This window comes from Haliotis rufescens, unplaced genomic scaffold, assembly GCF_023055435.1.
Source record: "Haliotis rufescens isolate VD_foot unplaced genomic scaffold, xgHalRufe1.0.p SCAF_15, whole genome shotgun sequence".
In the NCBI taxonomy this organism is placed as follows: Eukaryota; Metazoa; Mollusca; class Gastropoda; order Lepetellida; family Haliotidae; genus Haliotis; species Haliotis rufescens.
In genome coordinates, this window is record NW_025963835.1 from 22,976,818 (window position 1) to 23,002,204 (window position 25,387).

Consider the following 25,387-nt stretch of genomic DNA (forward strand, 5'->3'; position numbering starts at 1 on the left):
CGCCTGTAAACACGACGACTACCATCAGCACAGCGAAGCATAAAACGTGACTCATCACTAAACCAAACTTATCTCCATCACAGTTGTGGCCATAATCTGTGACCTTTGACACCACTGCCGTCGCAGCCGACGACGCATGTCCTAAAAATTGACACCTCGAACTGGTCGTCCAGCTCGAATACCTTCAGCGCGTAAACAGTTCCCCACTTTCTGTGCTGATATCCTACGCAATCCTCGTATTGCCGTAGTTGTAGAGGTGGGCGTGGTGTTTTTTTCACGAAGGTGACGAAGACTTATGAATCTGTCCTGTGCTCTGGTGTAGTCCCGTGTGTCTGATAACGGTTCCAGTCTTGTGATGGTGCTTGAAACTATGAGCCTTGCAACAATGTATCTTTTTAGGCAGACTACTTTTTTCCACCAGCCTGATGCATTTTTTTCAGGCATTTTCTGGGACCATTTACTTTTTAATTTTAAACCAAAACGGGGATATAACTTCATTTTTGTGAAAATATTATTCAAGTTTTACGTAGTTTTCCCTCTTTAAACCAACATATTACAGTTTAAGCCTTTAATGCTTCGAAATGCGATAAAAAATCAGTATAGGATGTTACCACCTCGCTCACGTGTGCCAGCTAAAATCTCCTCATTACCTTAACCAGAGACAACATACCATTATGTGTTCTCTTCCTAAACGTCGTGTAAGTGCTGTTGGGACTGTTGTCATTTTTGATAGAACTCTGCACAGGATCCCTGGGTGTTCTGCCAAGGCGGTTGTCTTGGTTGTATTTTGCCCATGATGTTCCATGTGCAGGAAATAAGGTTCAAGTCGGACTATGTGCAGGTCATGGAGAATTCAACTGCAGCTCATTCAAGAACAAGACAACGTTCTTTGATGTACCATGTTCAATCCTTGAACTGAGCAAATGACTTTTTCATTGGTCTTCCAGCTGATGTCCAGCATATTATTTTAATCATTTCCTCACAGACCCTCTGGACCTTACAAGATTCAAATCTCGATGTATCTGTGTACTGCAGTAATGTTATTTGCTTTGAGAGTCTTTCAAATTACAGTACAACTGTACAGGTTCTTTTTGATTTGACAATTCTGGGATTGCACAAAATAAATTCAAAGAATATTGGGCAATGTCAGAATATTTTATTCAAAATAATTTTGCAAATTCAAAAGCTAACAATTGTTCATAACCAACTTGCATACTAAGTCGTTTATCAAGAAATGTGACATTTCCTTCACACATGATTACTTTCTAACCTCATATTCTTCCGACACCCTCAAGTTTTAATAATGATGCTCGGTACAATCTGCTTTTTCTACATTTGTTACAGATCAGTATGCTGATGGTGCCTGTTACACATAAATGAATGTGCCTGCATCTAATGCACCGCCAGATATGGTGATAGCTCCCCATCCACTGTTACATGTTATGCTTGAGGGAGCATGCAAGACAAAATTGCCTCCAATAGTTAAAGAGTGTATTTTAACGTGTGTTGTTACTATATGACAAAAGCAGTTTGTGATTAAACAAGGTGTCAGAATACACTCCATTATACCAATGTCTCCATGCTATTTGTTATAACATGGTATTATGCATCCCTGTTTTATAACTTAAGTTTGAGACACAGATTTACATACAGGTTGTCATAATCAGGTGTCATACCATGTGATAACAAAAAGCTATTCATGATAATCCAATATCAATTAGTTATAACACATAACTGGTATATACAACAACCCCACATTCAATATTCGTTTTACATATATATGTATAAATACTAAAATCACTTCACAAAAATAAAGTGGGCAGTATGATTACTGTACTTCAGTGCTGTTAAACTAAAGGGCAACATGAACAAGGACTATGTGGAGTACCCAGTGGCAGTGAGGTGCAACTCTAAAGCCTATTAAGGTATGGTATCTTCGGGCAAATGACCTTACTGGTCATAGCCAACACATCTTGTTAAGATTAATTTACAGCACATAATCAATAAAAAGCTATGTCTACATATGGCGTAGCAGTACTGATCATGATACATACATAGCTGTGTTTTTTACAGGCCCTGGTCTTATGCCTGACTCAACAATGTACAACAATGTCTAGTCCAGATTGGACTATTGACTAAGGAATCACCCACCATACATTCACTGTCAAAGCATTGCAAGACCCTTGAGTGTGCAAAACTTTAGCACCTTTTGTCCCATTATATGACAAAGTTGACTGTCATGAAATTAAATATATCAAAACAATTGTCACAGACATACAAGACATGATCTCAAATCATTTGATTGTTCATTCTTCACTGGATATCGGAGAAGTGTGAGGGGCTAGATCGTATGGTATTAGCCAAATAGGCAAGTTATTTGAATCTATGTTAAATGTATGGGTGTTATGAATGTATTAGCCATAAGATCACATTTTTAAAGGGACTTAGGATCAAAGCCCGTTGTATATAGAATGACTTAATAGGTGTGAATATCTTTTTTGCCCCTCTGAGAGAACCTCCCTCCAACATCATTAGCAAGTGGAAACTTCCTGATCATCAGATATACACAATGACATATTTCACAAATGATATGCATATTGGATTAAGTGAAAATAATTTGTCACATACAGCAGAAGGTAAAACCTTTAAAGTTCATACAGGAAATGAAAGTCAGACTTCATGCATACAATTAGAGGTTTTAATCATTTTAATCCCCTTAGTTGATTAGTCATAAAATAAAGAACATTAAGAATTTGTAGCTACATGATCACTATTCAAACTTTACTTTAACTTTAGTCCTTGAAGAATCAACAAAGCAAACAAAACAACTTCAAGATAATGTAAATATATTGTTCCTTTCTCTGTGTTTTGTATTTAAAGTTAAACTTGTTCTGAAAAGAATATCAGGAAATATACAGTTGACAAGTTTTGGCCTTCCAAATAGTTTTTCCTTTGTTTATTAGTCAAATTGGAACATGATACATACAGCAAAGTCCAACAAGCACCAATCAATACTCCCTTGGGAGGCTAAATACATTGCAAATGTATTGTATACTATCACCTTTCTTCAAAAGATATAAATTCTCCAGCATTAATAATGTGAAGTTGAACATGTTGGCATTGTACTAAAATATAGCAACAAAATAAAAGGATGGAGCCATAAGGCTCTGTAGCTCACATACAATTTCTAAAAATACACAAGGTCAGAAAATCAGATCATTTGAAATGATGATAATAGGCCTCATGCTTCCAGAGGTGTTGAAAATGTAACACAGCAGAAATGCTGCTCAACAGAAGTTCAATCAAACTTTAGGTTTGATTTGAGCAAAATATTTAACTTGAGGTACCTTAAGCTACTCCAACACACAAAGAGATAAAAAAAAAACATGACATCAAGACACATTCAGACCACCCATTCAAGCAAATCACTGAAAATATCAATCCTGTACAGGTGTTTCATAAATACTGAACATTAAAATCATAAACCTTATTGGGTTTGCTTGTCAACCATCTGAGACATCACTTATCACTTGAATTAAGGACAAGAGAACATTCCATTTATGATATGAAATTAAGCATGCAGCATGTGATAAAATATGCATCATATTGTAACGAATGTGAACATGAATACTGATGCGGAGAAACTATTTATAAGGCCTGATCCTAACAGGCAATAAATAAATGAAAACATGTAAAAATCTTGGCATTACTTCAGTTGGGTAATGGCATCGAAGTGGCAAGCAATTACCAATACAGGAATGTCATCCACATAATGTATACCGTATCTCAAAGATGCATATTGGCAGGGAATACATTCACTGCACAAAGTGTGTCCAAACCTGTCTGCAGTACATTAGCACTTGTTAATAGATGGATGCAAAGGTTATCCTTCTATGGCACTTTGACAAACATGACATCTTTTCCTGGGTGGCATCGCTCAATATGAGGGGTAACCTCAAAATCTTGTAACGGTCTAAACTGTGGACAGTAAGGGCAACAGAAACCTTGCTGTGAAATCCTTGAATGACCAGTTTTTTTCATTGACAAAACTGACCGAGCTGGAATGCTCTGTTTAGGTCTTGGGTGGCTGGCAATGGGGACAGCATGCCTGCTTCCATGTGACCTCTCTGCTAAAGCCTGAGCTACAGTCTTTGCACTTGATGGTCTTGGGGGTTGAGAAACAGGGACAGATAGAGATGATGTGTTCACAGGAGTCTGGGAATGCATCTGAGGTAGCTGTTGAGGTGGAACACTAAGTCTAGTACCTTGATGCTGTGGTAGGTGTGCAAGCACAAAAGAGCTACCAGTGTTTATTCCTGGAATGCACAAACCTTGCAACTGCAAAGGGTTCAGTGGAACACCAGCCATCTGCATTTGTGCAAGCTGGGTATAAGGCAGGGCCTGTACCTGCTGCAAGAGAGTTCCCGGAGCAGCCAGGGTGCCAACAATGTTTGGGATGGTGTTTCCAAGGACTTGTTTAACTGGTGGCCTTACAGAAGTATTGGAAGTTGATTGTGGACATGGTTTCTGTCGTCTTGAATCTGGTTTTAGGTTGAATATTTTGAAAGCATCTGGAGGCAGATCATCAGATACTGTCTTTGACTGTGGAGGGGTTGACGACATTTGTGTTGGAGCAGGAGAGGGAGTTCTCGACAAATCAAGAGGACAATTCCTGAATAACAGGGACTTTCGATGGGCTTGTGCTGCTTGTGACTGACTGTGCTGGATATTAGCATTCACAGATGAAATCATTGGAGCAGCAGAACTAGGTCTTGGAGGTGGTTGAGGCCTTGGCATACTCGAGTAGCTTGGAACCTTTAGAACTGGTCTTGAAGCAAATAACGATGGTTGGCTAGTATTTAACATAGGACTACTTCTGCTAGTTATAGGACTACTTCTGGAACTAAGCAAAGCCTCCCGAGAGAACTGAGGACTACTTCTTGGATTAAGTGGACTACTTTGAGCATTCAGGGGACTATTCCTTTCCAGTTGTGCAGCTTTTTCCTTTTCTCTTTCTCTTTCTGCAGCTCTCATGTGAAGCCTATGGAGCTTATCCGTCATAGAGAAAAGTGAAGACTTAGGTCTGCATATTTGTAGTTCTTTGATCTTTTCTGCCACCAATGGTCTGTCTGCTAAAGATATGGATGTTGTTTGTTGTGTTGGCGTAGAAGAAATATGTGTCTTTGCAATGTGTCCCTCTGCTTGCTGAGATGCAGTCGTCTTGGGAAGAATAGGTACACCAAATCTCTTGAGTGGAGGTGGAGGTGGAGGTGCTGTGTTTACCACTATCTGTTTATTTGCTGTGACTGGGGCAGTGGTGGTTTGGGTGACAGATGCAGTAGTTGCTGTTGAGACACGCACTGTTGTATCCACTGACACAACTGATGAGGCCACTGCAACAGCTGCCGAGTGGGAAATGACATTTGAGGAGTCAATAAGACTAGCAGGGCTACTGATTGCAGTTGTTGGCACTGCTGGGACTACAACGTCACCATCTTCTTCCACAATATTTGCATTGGCGTTCACAGGGTCATCAACACTTTCACAGTCCATCATCAGTTCCTGAGCTTGTTCAGGACTTGACTTTGTAGAGCTTTTTGCTTTAGGGGGTGAGAACCTTGTGCTAGTTCCAACAGGAGTTGAAAACCTTGTGTTTGCTACCATAATGCCTTTTGGCTGTGAATGTGCTGGTTGAATTGGTGTTGAAAATCTTGGAGGTCTTAGAGCGAGTCTTGGTGCAGTAGTAATTCCTCCAACACCTTGTGATATCAGTGGGGGTCGACCTCTCTTTGATGATTGCCCTGTAGACCTGATTGCAGATGGTCTAGAAGGGTTTCTACTTTCTCCCACAACTAAAACATCATCTTCAGACTCATCATTCACTACTCCTATGGAAGGTTTTGGAGCTATTTTTCTATTGGTATCAAGTTTAGCACCTTTGTTAGTGTTCACTTTATCATTGTAAGCACCACTTTTCGAAATAGATGGTATTCTCAAAAACAAATCGTCTTCAATAGCCACAGACAAAGGATGGTCATTTGGATCTTGGTTGTGCTCTTTCATGATGTGGGCAAACACTACCTCATCTGACTTGTCCTTGAACGTCTTACACAATGGACACACTTGAACAAAGGCATCAGGATGTTCCCTCTCTAGATGTCCAAAAGTATAGTCTAGTGATGGCATATGTGCCTGACACTTCAAACACATGTATATGTCTTTCTCAATAACAAATGTATTGCCTACTTTGTTACACTCCACACCAGATGGAATCGCAAGCACTTGAACAAACGTCTTTGCAGTGTCCGAGAGAGACACTTCATTCTTTGCACAGTTAGAAGGGTGCACTTTTTTTACATGTTCATGCACATTTACCTCAGTGGTGAACTCCGGCTTTTGTGAATTAAAGCCTTTACAATAAGGGCAAGTAAACAGAGCAATTTCACTGTGATAATTTTTCAAATGTTCTACCATAGCAGACAGATAGGGAGAATGTATGTTACATTTCATACACTTGTATGTGCAAGTTATTCGCTCATTTCTCAGAACCAAAGCATCAACATCAACCTCAGGCAGGTTATTGGCTCCACGAGATGTCTGACTAGTGTTTCGGGTTGGCATCCTTTTCCTTGGAGGCTCCACAGCTGGTTCAGGGTTCTGATCACGTAAACTGACAACATCAACAATTTTTAAGCTTGAGACTCCAGAGTCATCATGGCCAGTGTCATCATTTATGTCTGTTACCATGGCACCTTTCTCTGCACCTGTATTTTCTTGATCCAAAGTAGCTTTCTCTTTCTCCATTGATGGAACAGCATCATTCCTGAAACAGAAGCATATACGAGTCAAACACTATGTAAATCCGTAATATATAATAGTGCCAAAATAATTTTGTTTGAAATAACTGAAAAACGGGCATTATAGACTTTTACCATGTGTAAAGTGTCACATACACACTCTTGTTATTGGTCAGATTACAAAACAGCATTTACAAAGAAAATAAGCATGGAGGTTTCAAAAAAATATGTTGTTTTTCAAATCGTAATTCTCAATCATAATTTAAAATAAGTGAGATAAAATGTTACATCTCATCAGCAATACTACAGCCTTAATGTGATGCTTGATTACGTATACTTTAATAATTACACAATACAAATCATAAAGGATATTATTAAATAATAATTTTCCTTGGTCTTTCTTTGGTGATTTTAAAACATGTAAACCAGTAAACATCAGAAGATATGCAAAAATTAAGAAATATCATTTAAGAACTGCTTACACTGAGGATGAATCTGACAGGCTTTTCCCATCACCTTCACTTGCAGCCTTGTTATTAGTTGAAGAAGCCTTTGGTTCAAGAATATTTGCTTTCTCGTTGCCACTCTCTTTCTTTGATTGCTCTGTCTCAACACACATGCTGTCTGTTTTATCACTGGCAGCTTTGTTGAGCTTTTCTGCAGCCTGCTTTTCAACAGAAGTAGCACCTTTGGTTTCACTTTCGACTGTAACTGGTTGATTGTCACCAAGGTTACACACAGAATCACTGTCCACTGTATTTGACACAGTTTCATTTTCAACTGTCGTTGTGCTGTCTGCTTCTGCAGATGTTTTGTTTTTCCACCCTTCTTGCACATACAGGAAGTCCCTGGCTCTTTGATAATGAGCTTTCCGCGGGTTTTCGCTGTTAGAATCGTCGCCAACATTGGTTGTAGAGAACAAATTGTTCATTCTGTCAAAAATATTACCTCTATCCTCAAGCTGTGATTTCTCTGCTACCTTCATCTGTTCCACATCGTAGAAGTTTGGTAATTTCCTGTAAGACTGAGGCCTTGAAGGATGTGTTGTTTGGTTGTGACTCATAACTGTTTCTTCAGAGTTAAAATAAGCATCTGCACACAAGATACATGCATACAGATTTTCAACTGAATGCAAGTCCTTTGCATGTTGCTGCACATCCTCCAAGATATCTGTAGAATAATCACAGTGGGTACACATAAAACGCTTTGCATTGGGAGATTTCAATGACTTGCTGTCCACTAGGAAAGATATGATGACCGGCCCCGATGCTGTACTGCCACTCACTGATCCTGGATCTACAGGCTTCAGGACATTCGTTTCTACTGGCACCTTTGGTGCTTCTTCTATCACATGATATAATTCACTTTCAATTAAGTCTTTACTTTTGATTACCTTTGACTCTTTCCCATGATGTTCATTCTTTGAATGTGCTGAAGCTCCAACCATAGAGGCAAATATTTTATTACAATGGCCACATTTGAATGACAGACCAGGAATATGACTGTACACATGAAATTCCATTGTCTTCTGAACAGCAGAGGAAAATTCACACTTGTTACAAACATACTTCACACCTGATTTTCTATCACCAGATAAATGCTTCAGTCTAACACTTTCTGGTACAGTATGGGCATTCACTACTGGAGCAACAGTGGCAGGTGGAGGTACAGCAACTGGAGTCACCTTTGTTATGCTCTCATCTGCCTTAGTATCTGTCTTCTTGGACGTCTTGGAAGCATCTGTAACTTTAGACTTCGGCTTTTCTTTCTTCTTAGACTTCAAAAATTCAACAAAGCTTCCAACAAAGCCTTCTCCATCAAGTTCCTCCACATTTTTCTCTGTTGTAGGTAGCTCTGGAGTTGGTGTGTCGTCCTGTTTCAATTTCAAAAGTTGGGCAACTGTCAAACCATCCTTATTTTTGTTTTTAGGTGGTCTACCCCTAGGTCTTCCAGATTTGAACTGACTCTTTCGGCCTTTCATCATTCTCTTCTTTTTCACTGTAGCTGGTGCAGGTGGAGAGGATATATCTGCACTCAATTCCATGCCTCCAGTCACACCAAGATCTGATTGCTGTGAATTGCTCTGGCTCTCATCTTCAGATTGATTTGTTAAATTCAACTGCTTAACAAAGTCTACAAGTTTCACTGAGCATGGTGTGCATAGTTCCATAAGCTCCTCAAAGTTTCCTGCTTTCTGTACATTTGTTATACCAACTTCTGCAATGTTGCTTTCCTTAAAAGCAGATTTAGCCAGGTTTTTCCTTTTGCCAATCTGCTTTTCAATTTTCCTGGCCAGTCTTGTGGCTTCATTTTTGTCATATTCTTCCTCAATGCGTTTCTGTCTCATTGCAATTATCTCAATAGGGGATCTAGAGATCTTGGGTCGCAATTCAAATTTCCTCACTGGTTTTCTACCAGGTTTACCCGACTTGAGTCTAATGGTGAGAGGTGGCACACGCTTTTCAGAGTCAACTGGAGATATGTCAGAGCTTGAGCTGAAGCTAGCATCTTCCACTTCATTTGTTTCAGTGAAAACATCATTTTCTTTTTCAAACTGCTTGTCTGATACCTTGTCCTCAGTGACCTTGGATCCATCAAGATTACATTCAACTGTGTCCAGGATATGCTCCATGACAAGTGCAATGACATCAACTTTAGAGTCTTCTTCACATTTTTCATTAAAGTTTGATTCAACATTAGGAATTCCATCCTCTAAAGCAACATCTGCAATTAAGCTATCATCTTCTTCACTGAGACGTGTGACTTTGAATTTACCTTTATGTCTTTTAAGCTTCATTTTTATGCCACCTGGTTCACATTTGTGTTCCTTATCCTTTGACTCAACATCACTAATTGCATCCATTTGGTCATTAGAACCAATGTCAGTGTCTGATTTAATTACTTCTGATTCATCACATTTTTCAGAGTCTTGACTCTGGGTGTTAACAATGTCATCAACAACAGCCTGCAGACAAGCCCTAATGGTCTCATCTGAAACCTCCTCTATATTTGTTGATTTTTCTTCTTCTTTCGAGGATACCAACTGCACAGGTTCAGAGTTGTCAATTTCCATCTTGTCCACATTATCTACATCTGGTTGACAGGGCTGAGTTACACATTCAGACACCTTCTGAGGTTCGGACACCTTCTGAGCTTCAGAGATCTTCTGAGGTTCAGCTTCCTTACAAGTTTCATGTATCTCACTTTCAATACCATCAGCTTTATCCTTATATGGCAACACTTCTCCCTCACTCTGAACTGCCTCAACATCTTCTGCTGTTTCACTTGACTCTGTTTTGATATCTTTGGTTTCTTCATTAGGCAGTGTGACAGAGCTCCGCTGTGTCATCTGTGTAGCCTCATTGTTCATGTCACTGCTTTCAACTACTGGTACTGGTACTGTATCAGGCACCTCATTAATGGCAACAAATGGTATTACTTCTTCCTGACAGACCATAACATCACCATCCATGGATTCTAAACTGTCTAAAACACCTTCCTCAGGACAAACTTCTTCTATTACAGTATCAATATCAGAAGTCACTGAATCGCCCACTACATCCTGTTCTTCTGCCATTACCCCTGCCTCAAAAGTAGCAAGTTCTAAAACAGGTGGTTCGAGGTCTTCATTGCTGGGAGCAGGGCTGATCAAATCCTTTATTATCGTTAGGTCTGGATGCTGCATTTCAGGTGACAATGGAGAACCTGTTCCAGATTCTTGTTCGGAAACCACAATCCTCAGAGGTGTGATAACTGGTGGTTTTCTCTCTTCCACTTGTACAACAAGATCAGTTTCCCGTCCTGCTGATTCTTCATCAATCACCTTCTTAGCTTCCAGCAAAACTGATGGTTTATCTTGACACTGTTGAATGGTTCTCTTGCGAGTAGTCTTATACATCTGAGAAGCTTTTAATATTCTTCCTCCTCTTACTCTACTGAATGGCCTGTGTTTCTGATCAGATATAAGAAGCTTGTGTGTATTTTTAACTTTGAGAGATTTTACAATAGGCTGTCGGGATACTCCAATTTTTGGTCTGCCTGGTTTCCGTTTCACATCACCTGACATGCCAGTTGGTTTGAAACTAATTTCAGAGTCATCTTCCTCCTCAAAGTCAAGCCCAGAAAATGTATAAGGATCAGTTTGACATTCTTCATTCCTCACGATCCGTTGCTTCTTTACTGTTTCTTTGGACATTTTAATCTCAGTAATTGCATTGGCATCAACTTTAGTTAGTTGAGGTTGTCGTTCGATATTCTCTTCAATTTCTCCAGATTCACTTACCTGTGAATCTTGTGACACTAATCGCTTCCTCTTTGGAGGTCTTCCTCGTTTCTTTGGTTTTTCATCATCTTGCTGGTCTCCAGATGCGACAGAAACAGATGTTGAGCTGTCAGGAAGTGCATTGTCTGTTTGCTTTCTGATTGTCCTCTGCTTAGTTCCCTGTCGTTTGATGACAATGCTTGTTTCGGATTCATCAACTGAGGAATCACGTGAATTTCCTGAAGCCTTTGATTTCTTAACTAATTTCTTTCCAGAGCCTATGAGAGGGGATGGACAATCAGCCCAACTTGAATCCATGGACACAGACGTTTCTCTAGCCTGAGATTTTGAACTGGTTGAAGTTACACTGAACTTTTTCCTCCTCTTACCTGTGTTCGCCACTTCGTTGTCTGAATCTTGCAATATGGAAGCATCAGAATCATTTTGATCAGTTTCTGCTCCACTTGCAGTGTCATTATTTTCTTTCAGTTGCCTCTTAAGAGACTTTTCATCAAGGAGTTCAAAATCAGCACTTAAAGTTCTCTTTCTTTTAGGTTTTGGAGCCTTTGATACCTTCTTCCCATGCCTCATAAGCATTTCACCTATTTGGCTCCGTAGTTTCCTTTCAGGCTTGGCAATCAACTGAGATCTTTTCTTTCCAAATTGTCTCTTAGAACCAGAGCTGGAAGGCTGTGTGTTCACTGATTTGGAGAGTTCACTATCTGGGTTTGCTTCTTTTTTCCCTGATTGTGAGCTATCTTTCACTGTACTACCATGTCCAGTCTCCCCATCTTTGTCCTGAGTAGTGTCAGCTTCATCTTTTAACCGCTTTTTGGGCTTTGGAGGCCTTCCTTTACGTTTTAATCCAACTGTCTGGTCCTTTGAGTCATCCTTGACCTTTGTCCTTGTCTCCTTCTTAGTAGTCTTGGATGAAGTCGATGCAGAACCGGTACCCCCAATTTTTCGTCCAGAGACACTGGAATGTCGCAACTTTGAAAGAACCAGAACCTTCTTTATTTTGAAGGATGGGGTATCCCTCATATTATTTAGCTCCCTCTGAAACCAAAGAAAGAAAGAAATATTACCCACCTTCCATTGAACAAAATTTACTGTGCACACAAATTCATATAAGAGTGTGTGAGTGAGTTAAAATTTAACGTTGCATCAACATTTTGTAGCCACATAGCGAAGAAAAGAATTTTTCACAGCTGCAAGCCCATCAAATAAATACATCAAACTTATACATAAAAGCCAATTTATCAAACATACTTCAGCGTAAAAATACAATACTGTTTATAACATGCCATAAGCCACCCGCAACCAAAGCTTGGCCACCTTGCTGGGCATCATGAATTCAAGACAAGGAATCAGTTCATACTTGGTACGTCCATGCAGGTAGCAAAAGTATTGTAAGTCCCCATGGTCCCCAGTATGGTGATCTACCTTCAGTTGTTGGATATCATAGCCTGTTTTTATAATGTATTGTTATGTATCGTAATATCAATTTTCTGATTCCATACTAGTTTTAAATATTTCTCTGTGATAAGTCTAGTTTTACTGCCCATCGTTGGCAGGTTTTTTATACGTTTTCAAAGTATTTATAATATTAAACCTTTGACAGTCACGGTATGGCTGAAATATTGCCGATGTGACTTAAAACTTAACTCACTCACTCACTCATACTTGGTACCATAATACCAGCTTTATATGATGATATATGTGTATATAAAAAAACTCCTATCATAAACATGATAAAGTACTGGAACTGTAAATACACTATTTTTATGATCTTTCATTTATTGTCATGATGCCAAAATAATAAATACTTTGTTTTTGGCAACATGTCCTTGAAGTGAGTTAGTAGTTGGTGTCTTTAGTTCTTTGCCTTAATTAGTATCTCAGAATTTTAAGGTAATTAAAATACACAATAACTGAAATATATAAAATCATTTTGAAACTTAGATAAAGTAGGATAAATGTTTCAGGTGTGCTGTAAATAAAGGAATGCCTGGAATTTTGTAACCCAGATTAAACAACTTTCGAGGAAGAGTAATATGACTCTCGTTGAAATCTAATTAAGTCATTGGCAAACATATATCACTGAAGTACAATGGATTTGAACATGAGCAGGATGAACATGGAGTAGGAATATTCCAAAGAAATTCCCAAAGAATCCGAACAAGTTACCAAGACATTACTGTCGGACACTAATGCCCCTGGCAAAAAGAAATTACCCACATTACATTCACCATATTTCCCTTTTCAGATGGGTTAATATAAGTCTTCAAAGAATGATTGCACTGACTGTTACACATATTGTCTGAATATTAATGTCCTCAAGATCAGAAGTTATACTTATTAACAATGCTCTCTGCATATCTGGACAACACATCTCACGAGTAAAAATTAAGGTATTGGCATGTACTGTATTGTGATTATGGTGGCATTACATAACCCTGGAATAAATATGCAATCCAAGTATTTACTTTTTAACTTGACCCGCTAGATTGTGACTGATCCATAAAATTGCCTGATGGGCATGACTCCTGACCGTTGTTCAACAACAAGTTTTCTTTAAATGAGCCTGTTTCAAATACACACCTCCTCTAAACAGATTTTATGTTCAAATTAAACCATAAATGACAACCATCTGAAGATAAACAGGTGGATATTCATCAACATTTGTTCAAGTCACCATCCAGAATCAAAACACATCAACAGGAAGAGCAGAAGAAGAAATATCATCAAATGTTTTACTATTTGTAGCAATTCTTAGATATCAGATCAACTCAAGCATGCCTTAGGTCGTAGGACATTAGGGAACCCCGTCAAAAGTTTTAAACTGAAGTTCTCCTCTAAAATCCACTGACATATCACACCAATACAAAACTAAATTTCAAAATACTCAAAACTCTATACTTGACATTCAAAGTGATAAATATACCAAAAACATTTAAGTGTACACAAGAATTACGTGTTGTCATATAGACTATTATTAGCTGTGCTTACTAGATCGAACAGAATTTAACAAGACTTGGGCTTTGGACTAGTGGCCTACCAAAGTCACAGGCTGGATGGGTATATATAGTTACAATGATGTGTACAGTTCAAAGATTTTCAACCATCAATTGTCAAGTGAACAAGCTTTCTATCATGACATGCTTCCTAGGGCCTACTCCTGTTTTTCTTAATCAACATAACTCGTGAAATGAATCAATTTACACCATGTACACAAATATACCAACCAAAAACTTACTTTCTCATTTTCATCTTTCTACTCAATCAATTTACTTAATCTAGTTTACAATGACATGAAACAGATGTCAGTTGAAACAAGCTGTTAAAAGTTTCCTAAATTGATACAAAACATGACTCAACATATTGACAAAGATATTTTTCAAATATTTCATTATGAAAACTAACATTTGTGGAAAATTTTGAGAATTTAACAACTGTTAACCAACAATCCTAGTCATACACAACTAAAAAATACTATATCAAAGATTATACCTGCCTGACTCAAACTGCAGCTAAGATGCCCATTTCTGTTAACAACACATCACAAAATATGGCACACACATAGACATATCCAGCTTTGCCTCGCACTACACAAATATGATTAATGGCAATGACAGGTGTATTTTATCAGGGCCTATTATGTGAAGTGCAGAAGTGTAAAGCTATATGGTGAAAGTAATCCAACAGCTGTGCACATCCTGGGTGGCACCAATGGGGCATGACAGTCTAACTCGGTATGCTGACATGTAATATTTTCACTTTCAAGCTCCTGACATATCATTAACAGTCTAGACTTGGGTATTCTTTATAGCATGTTGATAGTCAAAAAGTGATGTCAGTGTTTCGATAGTCACAAGTCTATCTTAAAATGAGGGAGTTATGATCACCAATGAACCAGAAAATCATTAAAATACTGCCAAAATGAATACCTTTTGTTTAAGTGTTTCCACATTGAGGATATTTGAAAGTCAGAAAAAAATATTTCTAGGATCCTCAGTTAAATAAAAAACATAGAAGAGAAATTCATGGACCCCTGAATCATGCCTAGTGTTGAACACTGGTATTGTAAATGATGTATGGACAAGGATCAACTGGATGTTTGTTTGTTTGTTGTTTAACGCAACACTCAGCAATATTCCAGCTATATGACGGTGGGCTGTATATAATCAATCTGGACCAGATAATCCAGTGATTGCCATCATGAGCATCAATCCACACAAGTGGGATACAATGACATGCATCAACCAAGTCAGCAAGCCTGACCACCCTATCCCGTTAGTCACCTCTTACGGCAAGCATGGGATGCTGAAGACCTATTCTACCCAGGATCTTCACAGGTCTCAACTTGACATACGATGCAATTCCCTACCTGTCTTCTACCACATATTTCCAGCTTTGTTCAGGTGAATATTTGACCTGCCTTTGCATGTGCTTGTGACAGGTGCCACTGAGGGGGCAGGATAGTCTCACCTTTTCAAAAACACCTGGTATCATTCCTATTTGATAGTGATTCACAAAAACGTGCTTATGATATAAACAGAAACAAACAATGGACTGTGCTTTCACAGAGATTTCTTATGATTAAGGGTTTTGTCACCTTTATTAATGTGAACCAGCTTTAACAACTGCAGAAACCTTGGACCTTCAGTGACATTTCCTTACATGAACTTGCATGGCAAACCAATGGTGCAAAATGTCAGCTAAAATCGTAATGGCACAGCGAAAGTCAGTGATAAATTTACTTTTCTACAGGTTGAATAAAATTGGACATGAAAAATGCATACCCTATGAATGTGCTTTATCATGCTTACGCAAAAATTCATTTACAAAATAAATATGAGGATTGATAATTTGAAAAGGGTATCTGTCATCAATCTTGATGAAAATAAATGGCAAATTCTCTAAATTATTATACAGCTCGTCATGCTTGTGGTGAAATGACACTCACCTAGTTCCATGATAGATCAAAGTAATACTCTTGAATTTCATATGTTTATTCAATATGCCACTACAACTTGGCAGCTGTAGAAACTAAATCCATTAATATATAACTAAATAGTCAAGGGTCTCTTGATAGATTGATATAGGGTTTCTCCCAGCAAGCAACCTTAACTGTTTAGAATATTTTTGCAGTCACTGCTTCAATACATGCACATTTTGTTCTCTAAAAAGAGTTAAATGTAATAATCAGAAAAGCTAACAGTGACGATGGAGTCTACCCTATTTCAATACAACATTGATACAAAGAATATTGTCAATCTTTTTATGCAAAGGAGAAGTGTTCCACAACTTTCTTTGCTGCTCATGAATCTCAACTTTAGCTGGTTCTTATGACAAAAACCTACTGGTACTGGTGATCTAGTCTGTCCTAAATTCTTCCTGGGGAAAGCGGAATTTAGAAAATACAATCAGGTATATGTGAGCACCAGAACCAAAGAGGATCATTTTTTCCAACCAAGGGTACAGAAAGGTATTTTTCTTTCAAGTGTGGCACAGGGCACTGATATAGATACTTGGGTGTGCCTTTACTAATTTAAGTGTGCAAAAATTATGTTCCCTAAGCATTGGTTTAAGGATGATTGTGTCTACTTGTGCAAAGTCCATTTCTCAACATCATGGCTTTAACATCAACAAAATCATCAGAAGGTATTTTTCCTAAATAAAATGTGATCTCTTAAAGCAGTGGGTATATACTTCAATCATGCCATTTAACCTGTCATTTACACTTTAACATTTATAATCAAACGATTTTTTAACCCTCAACAACCTTCTCTCAACTACAAAAAAATCTTGTAAATTTGTAAACCACATATAGCTCAATACCGTATTTTCTTGAGTATAGTGAGCACTTTTTTTCCAAAAAACACAGCTGTGTAGAAGGGGGTGCGCATTATACACGGATTAATGAGTTTTGATGTTTTTTCCCCCCATGGAAAGACATTACCGTGAGCACGTAACACCGGAAATACCATGTCAACAAAACCATACCGAAATTATTCATGTAATTACACTGTCTGGCTATAAAAAGTGTTCTTTGTATATCTGGACTTATGTTTGTAACCTATTTCATTAAGTTTATTCAAAATTCCTTTTAGTATTGTTTTAATTAATTTCGGCAAAATCGTGTGTGAAGCGATCGGAAGATCGCACAACTCACCGTTATTAACAGCATCCACGGTCAGATTACCGCTATTGACGCCTTGTAACGAACTTTAGTTGACAGAGAATGGATACATATATCATAAATGCCATACTTTGATTCGTTAAAAGTCATATTTGTTTTTGTTGGACGATTCTATGTCAACACGTAATTCTAGCGATCACGCGATCACATGCACGGGAGCCTTGACGGTGACTGGTCAGACTGGTTCCTTGTAAAAAATAATACCCGGCAATAGCGATCAGCTGCTTCGCTTAGGGTTATTATTATTTTTAATATGTTTAGTAAAAGCTGCATCTAAATTAACAAGATATTGGAATATATTATTCCTGATAAAAAAATAGTTTCAGATACAATTTTTGCCGATCCTTGCATTAACATACTGTAAAGTTATATCATTGGGTGTGTCTTGACCGAATCACCGGTAGATTCCAAGAAAACGTGTGTACAGCTGATTGCTGTGTCCGGCTTAGTTTACGAGAAAATACACAAGGTAATCTTAATCCCTGGATATAAAACAATGCCTAGCTGAACAAAAAATACAATTCAAATGGTAAATCAACATGTCTGGTGATTTTTTATCTCAAAATTTCAAATTTGTACTGACGAAGTTTCTCATCACCCGTTCGTTTGCCGGACTTCGCTGAAGGGGTACGGTGTAATTTTTTTCTGCGCATAATATTCAAATTTCTTTTTTTCCAAAATATTGAACCCGCTAGAGGGGGGTGCGCATTATACATGGGTGCGCACTATACTCAAGAAATAGGGTAATTAGAAAAACAAGGAAACAGCGTTATCACTATCCCCCGCCAAAATTTGTTTGTTCATGTAGTAGTGAATATAAACTATAAACATGATAAAAAAAAGAGTCCTATAAAACCTAAAGTAGAGAAAGGCACTTGGGTCGCATTCAGTCATCAGAAAATTGCATTGCAGACACTATGCACTTTGTAAAATAACATGGATTAAGGGCCATAACTGTGTATGCTCATAATCTAAAAACATGTAGCAAGGGAAGTAAGTATCTCTTAGATAAGCATGCAAACTTCCAGTTATTTCTGAGAAAGCTTGTCCTCATTGCAGACACTATGCACTAGCTAAAAAGCAAGGAGCAAGGGCCTTAACTCTGTAAAACAATCACTGACCACTGCTGACAGCACCAATTTTCAAACTCGGTCTTGACAAGTATTTCTTAGATCAGCATGCAAACTTTCATTCATGCAACTTCATTACTTTCTGAGAAAACTTGACCCCATTGCAGACACTATACACTTAGTTGAAAAGTATTGAGCAAGGACCATAACGAAATAATTTGCAGCAACAATTTTCGAACACAGTTTGGACAAGTATCTCTTCTGCAAGCATGCAAAATTTCATTCAGGTAATTTCAGTAGTGTCTGAGAAAACGTCCAGATTGCATGCAGTATGCAGAAAGTTGAAAAGCAAGGAGCAAAGGCCATACCGTCTGCAAAAAGTTAATTAAAGACACAAATTTTCAAACTCTTTTTAAATCATGACCATTAACATCAGCATGTAAAATTTCACTTCTCTAACTTAAATAGTTTTTGAAAAAATTTGTCACCTTTGATAAGCGGATAGACAGATGGAAGGAAGGAAGGACGGACAGACGAACTGTTCCTTTATCACCTGCCCCGATTTGTGGCGGGTGATAAAAAATTATAAACTACGTTAACCTAGCAACACGTTATAATGGTACCATCATCATCCTACTATTTTCAAAACCTTAGAAACTGTTTGCTATACAGTCTTCCCATTTGACCTAGGCTAACCTATAACATATCAATCAGCAGTCATGAATTGGCTTACCTGAGGGAACAGATATCTAATTATGACTATCACACATCAAAATTGAAAGTACACAGAACAGTACCACTGGGGATAGAAATGCATAAATGTTACTACCAAGTCTTTCAGCATGTTCTAGTGCAATGAATAATTCACTCCTCTTGCCAATCCATGTTTGGAAAATTTACTTTTAGGTGATCTGGTTATCAATGACGTAAACTGGCTGGAACTGTTGCAAAAAAAATAGTTCACATGGCCAAAGAAAATACAAACTAAGACCTTATTGTTCCTCAAGAGAGCAATGCAATCTGTGGCAAAAGCTTTTTACTCTACCAGCCTGAACTTGACTTTTCACATCATAATCAGATTTTCTGTAGTGGCATATGATTAACAGAGTATACCAGAGCCAAATGAATATTTCTAGACTCAGGCTTTGGGCTTTTGGTTATGTCAAATCATGGCAATAATGTTGTATTGTGGGGAATAATAGAAATCAGAATACCTTCAACCATGTTCACAGTCTTCACACCACTAGCTTCAGTGAGTGAGTGATATTTTCTTAACATCGCATCAGCAATTTTTCAGCTATCTTCGTGGTGACACCAGTACATTGAAGCCCAAGTCAAGTAAAACTTCTTTCAATCTAGTGATTATTATTAAACATATTTTAATGTCCGAAAAGAAAAAGGGATTGGGCACAAGTGCACCACTTATTACCGCCTTCTCCCTTTTCATCCGGTGATCTTAGTTTATATTGTCCATAAGTAAAACCTACAGACAAAGAAGCCAAACGACATGTTACAGCCAGTTACCTCAGGTGTCCCACCTCATGCTCACTGGTCATATCCAACTAGTCGAGAGCTGATTTTTGAATGGTGGTTCATGCAAAATATTTTGGGTTGGATAGAAAGCTAGTCCCTCTGGATTTTCACTAGTGGCTGTGTCTAACCCTGTTGTATATAGGCTATTCAACATTGTCAAATCTATCAAATATCCTAGCATGTACCATTTGGTTCTATTTTACTCAAACAGATCTTAATGCATATGATTCCAGGGATAGAAACTGGCACTAGCCGACTTGTTTGTTAGGTTTCCTAAGGGCAAGTAGAATTTTAAACATTTTGTGGGGTATTGACATATGTTATCACAATTCGCGCAAGTAGAATTTCAAACATTTTGTGGGGTATTGACATATGTTATCACAATTCGGGCTAGTAGAATTTCTTAGTTAATTTCTATCCAAGCAATTCTCTTTAAAAATATGTGAAACAGAGTGACAATGTCATATGAAATGCATATCTTTCATGATCAATACTTTTTAGGTTGGTTTACATATTCATGAACTTCATTCAATTGTAATTCTTTAACAGGAGGTAATCAAAAGACGATCATTACATCCTCAGAGGTTATATTTTGTCAATAATGAAGTCAATGACTTTTACGTACTGGTGTAGCATGACTAACATTTAGGAAAGAAGAGTATGCAAGATGGACGTCACATAATTCTCCATGTTTGTCCAACAGCAAATAAACTGTTTAGTTGAACTTGTTAACACAGGTGGGCAGTGCACACACAGATGCCGGCCCCAAATAGACATAATACCTGGGACAATACTGACGCAACATCATGCCAAAAAAATTTTTTTATTATAATTAATAATCACCATTAGCAGGACCATGATGATAACTGTGTATTCTGAACTTATTTTTTGCATAAAAATTTATCATCCAAACTACGCCAAATCTGAAAATCTTCCCATCAAGCAAAACCTTCTTTTGAAATGCAATTAATCATTTGATTGATGCACCAGAGTCATGAAAACGAAGTTGTTGTTTTTTCACAAAGTGTTATATATATATATATTTAGACTAGAAAAGTTTTGTTCCAATTATTGTAATGAATTCAAAGGGGTCCTGGGATCCTTGAAATTTGCTGCAATATTATTTATATCTTGGGACCTCCCCAATCTCTAAATTTTATGATTTATGTCACAACGCACTTGCCTTTCTTGCCTAATTTCAAACATTCATAGTGACTGGTTTGCTGTTCTTCTAAAACAATCACATAACTTTTTCTTTACATCATGTTACATATTCCGATGTGCAGTTCATGAGATACTTTTTGCAGTGACATCACTCGTTGAATTATGTAAGTACTTCGTGTGCACTACATACATTGAGCCGAGATAATAATGATAATAGGTACTTTTAAATACTAAGCAATGCAAAATATAGGCAACATCAGCACAAACGGCATCAGCAAAATCACATTTACCAATGCTTAAATCGGGATAATGGTCAGACTGACATCTCTTTACAAAAGGTGCCACGCCGCCTTTACCTTGGTCAGTTGCCTCCCTTTGTATCTATGGCAGAGAACGCTAGCAACACAATCTATAAGCACACAAAAAGGACTTTTGCATTCAAAACTTCACGAATATCCATCTTTTGCAGTTTTGATATGGTAGTTATAGAGTTTATAGCTTTGTATTTTCACCAAAACAAAATTATTTGCAATTTGTAATAGGTTAAACCTAATAATATAGACTGGACAACACTAAACAGTCATTAGGACATAATAATGAATTATTTAATTTTATCCCCTTCTTCCCCACTACCAAACATCCCACCTCACATTATTTTGAATAAGTGCCTTATAGTTACACAGGCAAAAAAGAGTCAATGCATGTTCTAAATAGTCCTGCCAAACAGTCAAGCTTCATCATGTTCATGTGAATCACATCCATTGACAGATAATGTACACTCATGACTTGAACAGTCTGCTAAAAACAAATATACTAATATAAAATGCCTCAGTAATCACTTATAAGTAGTAATGTTTCAATCTCACCTTCATCAAAATAATCTAGGGACCACTAAATCTTTAACTTTTAACACTAGGGCAATGTCAATAATAGCCCTAAGGCTTCTGAAAATGTTTAAGGACATGAAGTGGTTCAGATTGTTATGGACCATCAGCAACTTATTACTTGGCACCATGGAATTATAAAAATATCCAAAATATTTTCCAATTTGCACGAAGGTATATATATGTACCTCTACATCCCATCCATGATAATTATTGTTTTCAACATATATATAAATGCAAGGTGGGTTGCTTATTTAGTTGATGAAACACACAAGCAATTCCGGTGAACAATACTAAGAAAGATATAAACCTAAAGAAGGGTGCTTAAACATTCTATATAATAACAAGACACAAAAAACTAACTAACCCGGTACATGTCCATTATCAATTTCCTGGAATCAGCTTTATGCAAATTTTTACCCGGGCATACATCTTATTCGTCTATATATCAATTTCATTAAAATCAGAGCTTAGTTCTTACTACCGCTAAACAAAGATCTGAGGACATCCCATTATGGGTCACGCCAGACCGACCTTGCACAAACTTTGACCGACCAATGGATGACTGACAAGAAGTCAACATTTGCCAATAAGAAGGCAGCTTTCTCGTGCTTCACGGCACTAATTTCAAATTGGCGACTACGCTTCAAAACATATTTTGACAAATTCTCCATAAAAAATTTGAAATCTGGACAAAAGAACATTCTGGAATGGCTGATGGATGGTCTAGATTGTATGGATTCAGTCATTAAGCCCGTAACTATCGTCGAAATACACTGTATTAAAGTTTTCGAGGTTGCATAATTAGACATCACATTCAGACTGTCATTTTCATGATCTTGTAAGCGACGCTCTGATATGTCAGATGAAAGGCTGTTCTGATGTGACCCCTAATGGGATGTCCTCAGATCTTTGTTTAGAGGTAGCGAGAACTAAGACCTTATTTTAATGACATTGTCTATATATCATGGCTGTTGTATTGGCTCTTTCAGGTGGCAACACACAAAGTTGTTTTGCGAACTGGATGGGCTAAACAGGCAGACAGCCAACAAACCTCAACCAGGAAAAAAGAGTGTGGGCTAGTGCTCAAAATCTGTCATGGGAATTCATCAACTGAATCATAAAATTTTGTTGAAGCTCGTTGACTATCTAATCCTCATTAGGACTACCTCATTTGGTACACCGGGTATAGTCGTTTTATTCTGGAGTCCATGCATGTACACGCCAACACATTCTGAAACTTCACCTATCCATATTTTTACATTTAGTAAAACATGTCCTAACAGCTGCATCACAGAATAATACATCAACAAAAAATTTGGAAAAAAATGAACCATGCCACATGTTGCCAGACTAAGATATTATCAAAAAGAGTTTCCTCTACTCAAAAACATTCAACAAAAATAAAAGTGAACTGATTCAATTGATTTAAGTTTGAATACTGCAAGGGGTCACTTTGAAGATTCCTTTTTTTTTCAATATCAAAATTCAATTCATCCAGAATTATATTTCCTGCCTTGTAAAAGCATTAGTTGAAACAGAAATGCTAGAAATTGGTGCAAGACTGTCAGACAAAGATCTGGCTACCTTGGTGAGATTGCTTATTGACACTTTAGAGTAAAAATTTGTACTTTTTCAAATAAAACTAAACAAAAGAATTTGCAGGAATGGTCAGCGTTAGCAATTGGCACAAGTCCAGTAGTCCTTACCAAACAACCCAATAGTTAAGGTATCATAAGGACTAGTAGAAATTTGCTATTTTGGAGGGTTTTGCTAAATGTTATCATTATAAGGACTAGTGGACTAAAAATGTTAGTTTCTACCGCTGAAATTGGTGGTACTGAAAATCAGGTTCACCCAAGGTGATTCATACAGTTACATATGTGATGGTGTTGATACAGACCACAAAGTTGTTAATTAATCACAAACTCTCTTATACGTCGACCCGTGAAGAGTCCGGGGTAGAATAGGTCTTCAGCAACCCATGCTTGCCGTAAAAGGTGACTATGCTTGTCATAAATGGCGACTAACGGGATCGGGTGGTCAGGCTCGCTGACTTGGTTTGATGCATGTCATCGATCCCAATTGCGTGGATCGATGCTCATGATATTAATCACTGGATTGTCTGGTCCAGACTCGATTATTTACAGACCGCCGTCATATAGCTGGAATATTGCTGAGTGCGGCGTTAAGCAACAAACCAACCAACCAATCTTATACGTCATGCACAACAAACTTGTTAATGAAAGAAAAAACTTTCAAAGTACCAGGAAAAAGGTTCAAGATGTTTCAAGAGAATCACCTGGGCACATCTATTTGTGCGTTTAGGGAACTCTGAAGACATCATTTCTGGAGGGTCATAAAAATAGGGTCCAAGGGTAATCACTGTGACCTACAGGCTGGAGAATTTTGATACTCTACACTTGACTTCCAAGAGTTATTTATGTACCACCACTAAGCATGATCTGAAACCTTTCCCTAAACAGGCGTCTTGGGTTGAAACAAAACTAAGTGACAGAGTGAAGAAACTGGAATGAAGAGGCAATATATTTATGAATGGAGTTATTACGTTAATTTAATGTGTATGCTTACTGAACAAATTGTAATGATTCATATAAACATGCTTTTATTGCATCACACAGGATACACAGCAGTGACAGTACATATATGTCTATTCTAAATTAATAAAATTATAGGATGCAGTGTTAAGTGTCCAGTAAAACCCTTCAGAACCATTCCAAGTAAATATATTGCAAATAAACAGATTTGCAGAGGTTTTTTTCAATTTTATTTATTGCTATTCAAATAAAGTATCTTCAGAAAGAATGTTTTTATTGTAAGATTTTCTTCTTCCTATTGACATGATTCACGAGAGCTCATTGAAACCAATTATCAATCAAGAAATCCGCAGCAATCAGTGTCATGCTTCTCTGACAGACACAACTTACCGTATTCGACGTAATAAGCGCCCCGCTCTAATAAGCGCCAACGGCGATATTTGCTAATATATTGGCTAGTGAACAATACCAATTAACACCCCTTCCGATAGATCAGTGTACACAACACTTATTTATTCGTGTATAATACGAACTCGTTTGTTATATGCACCCTTAATTATGGGCAATTAAATTCCGAAAATATGTATCTGTCATATATAAACATTTCAGGCTGTCTGTATAAACCACGAAATTTATCTTTCGACTCTTTTTTTTTCTCACCAAAATAATATTCTAATAAGAGCCCCCTAATTTTGAGAGCGCCCTGGGCGCTTATTACATCGAATACGGTAATTGATTTAAGAGATTGATGTATCAGAAAATACTAATGGAAGAGTTTCTCATGAAATTTCACCAAATTTCTTAAATGGCTGAAGAGGATATAGCTGTTGCAGTCAAAACTTTAAACATGTTAAAGCATCCACAATTCCACAAGAATGTAAAACAACTTACAGTATCAGCTCATAAGTTTCTACAAAA

General features: G+C 37.6%; 1 protein-coding gene across 1 annotated transcript in view; it reads right to left on the reverse strand.

Moving 5' to 3' along the window:
* Nucleotides 1–1,141: 1,141 nt before the first annotated feature.
* The window catches only part of LOC124135210, a 37,677-nt gene continuing 13,431 nt past the window's right edge, over nucleotides 1,142–25,387 (reverse strand). Inside the window, exons 2-3 of the mRNA XM_046500465.2 lie at nucleotides 7,280–12,114; nucleotides 1,142–6,823 (exon numbers count right to left, since the gene is read on the reverse strand). Of these exons, the coding sequence (XP_046356421.2) occupies nucleotides 3,892–6,823; nucleotides 7,280–12,114 (7,767 nt within the window). The 3' untranslated portion in view covers nucleotides 1,142–3,891. The remainder of the gene's footprint in view (nucleotides 6,824–7,279; nucleotides 12,115–25,387) is intronic.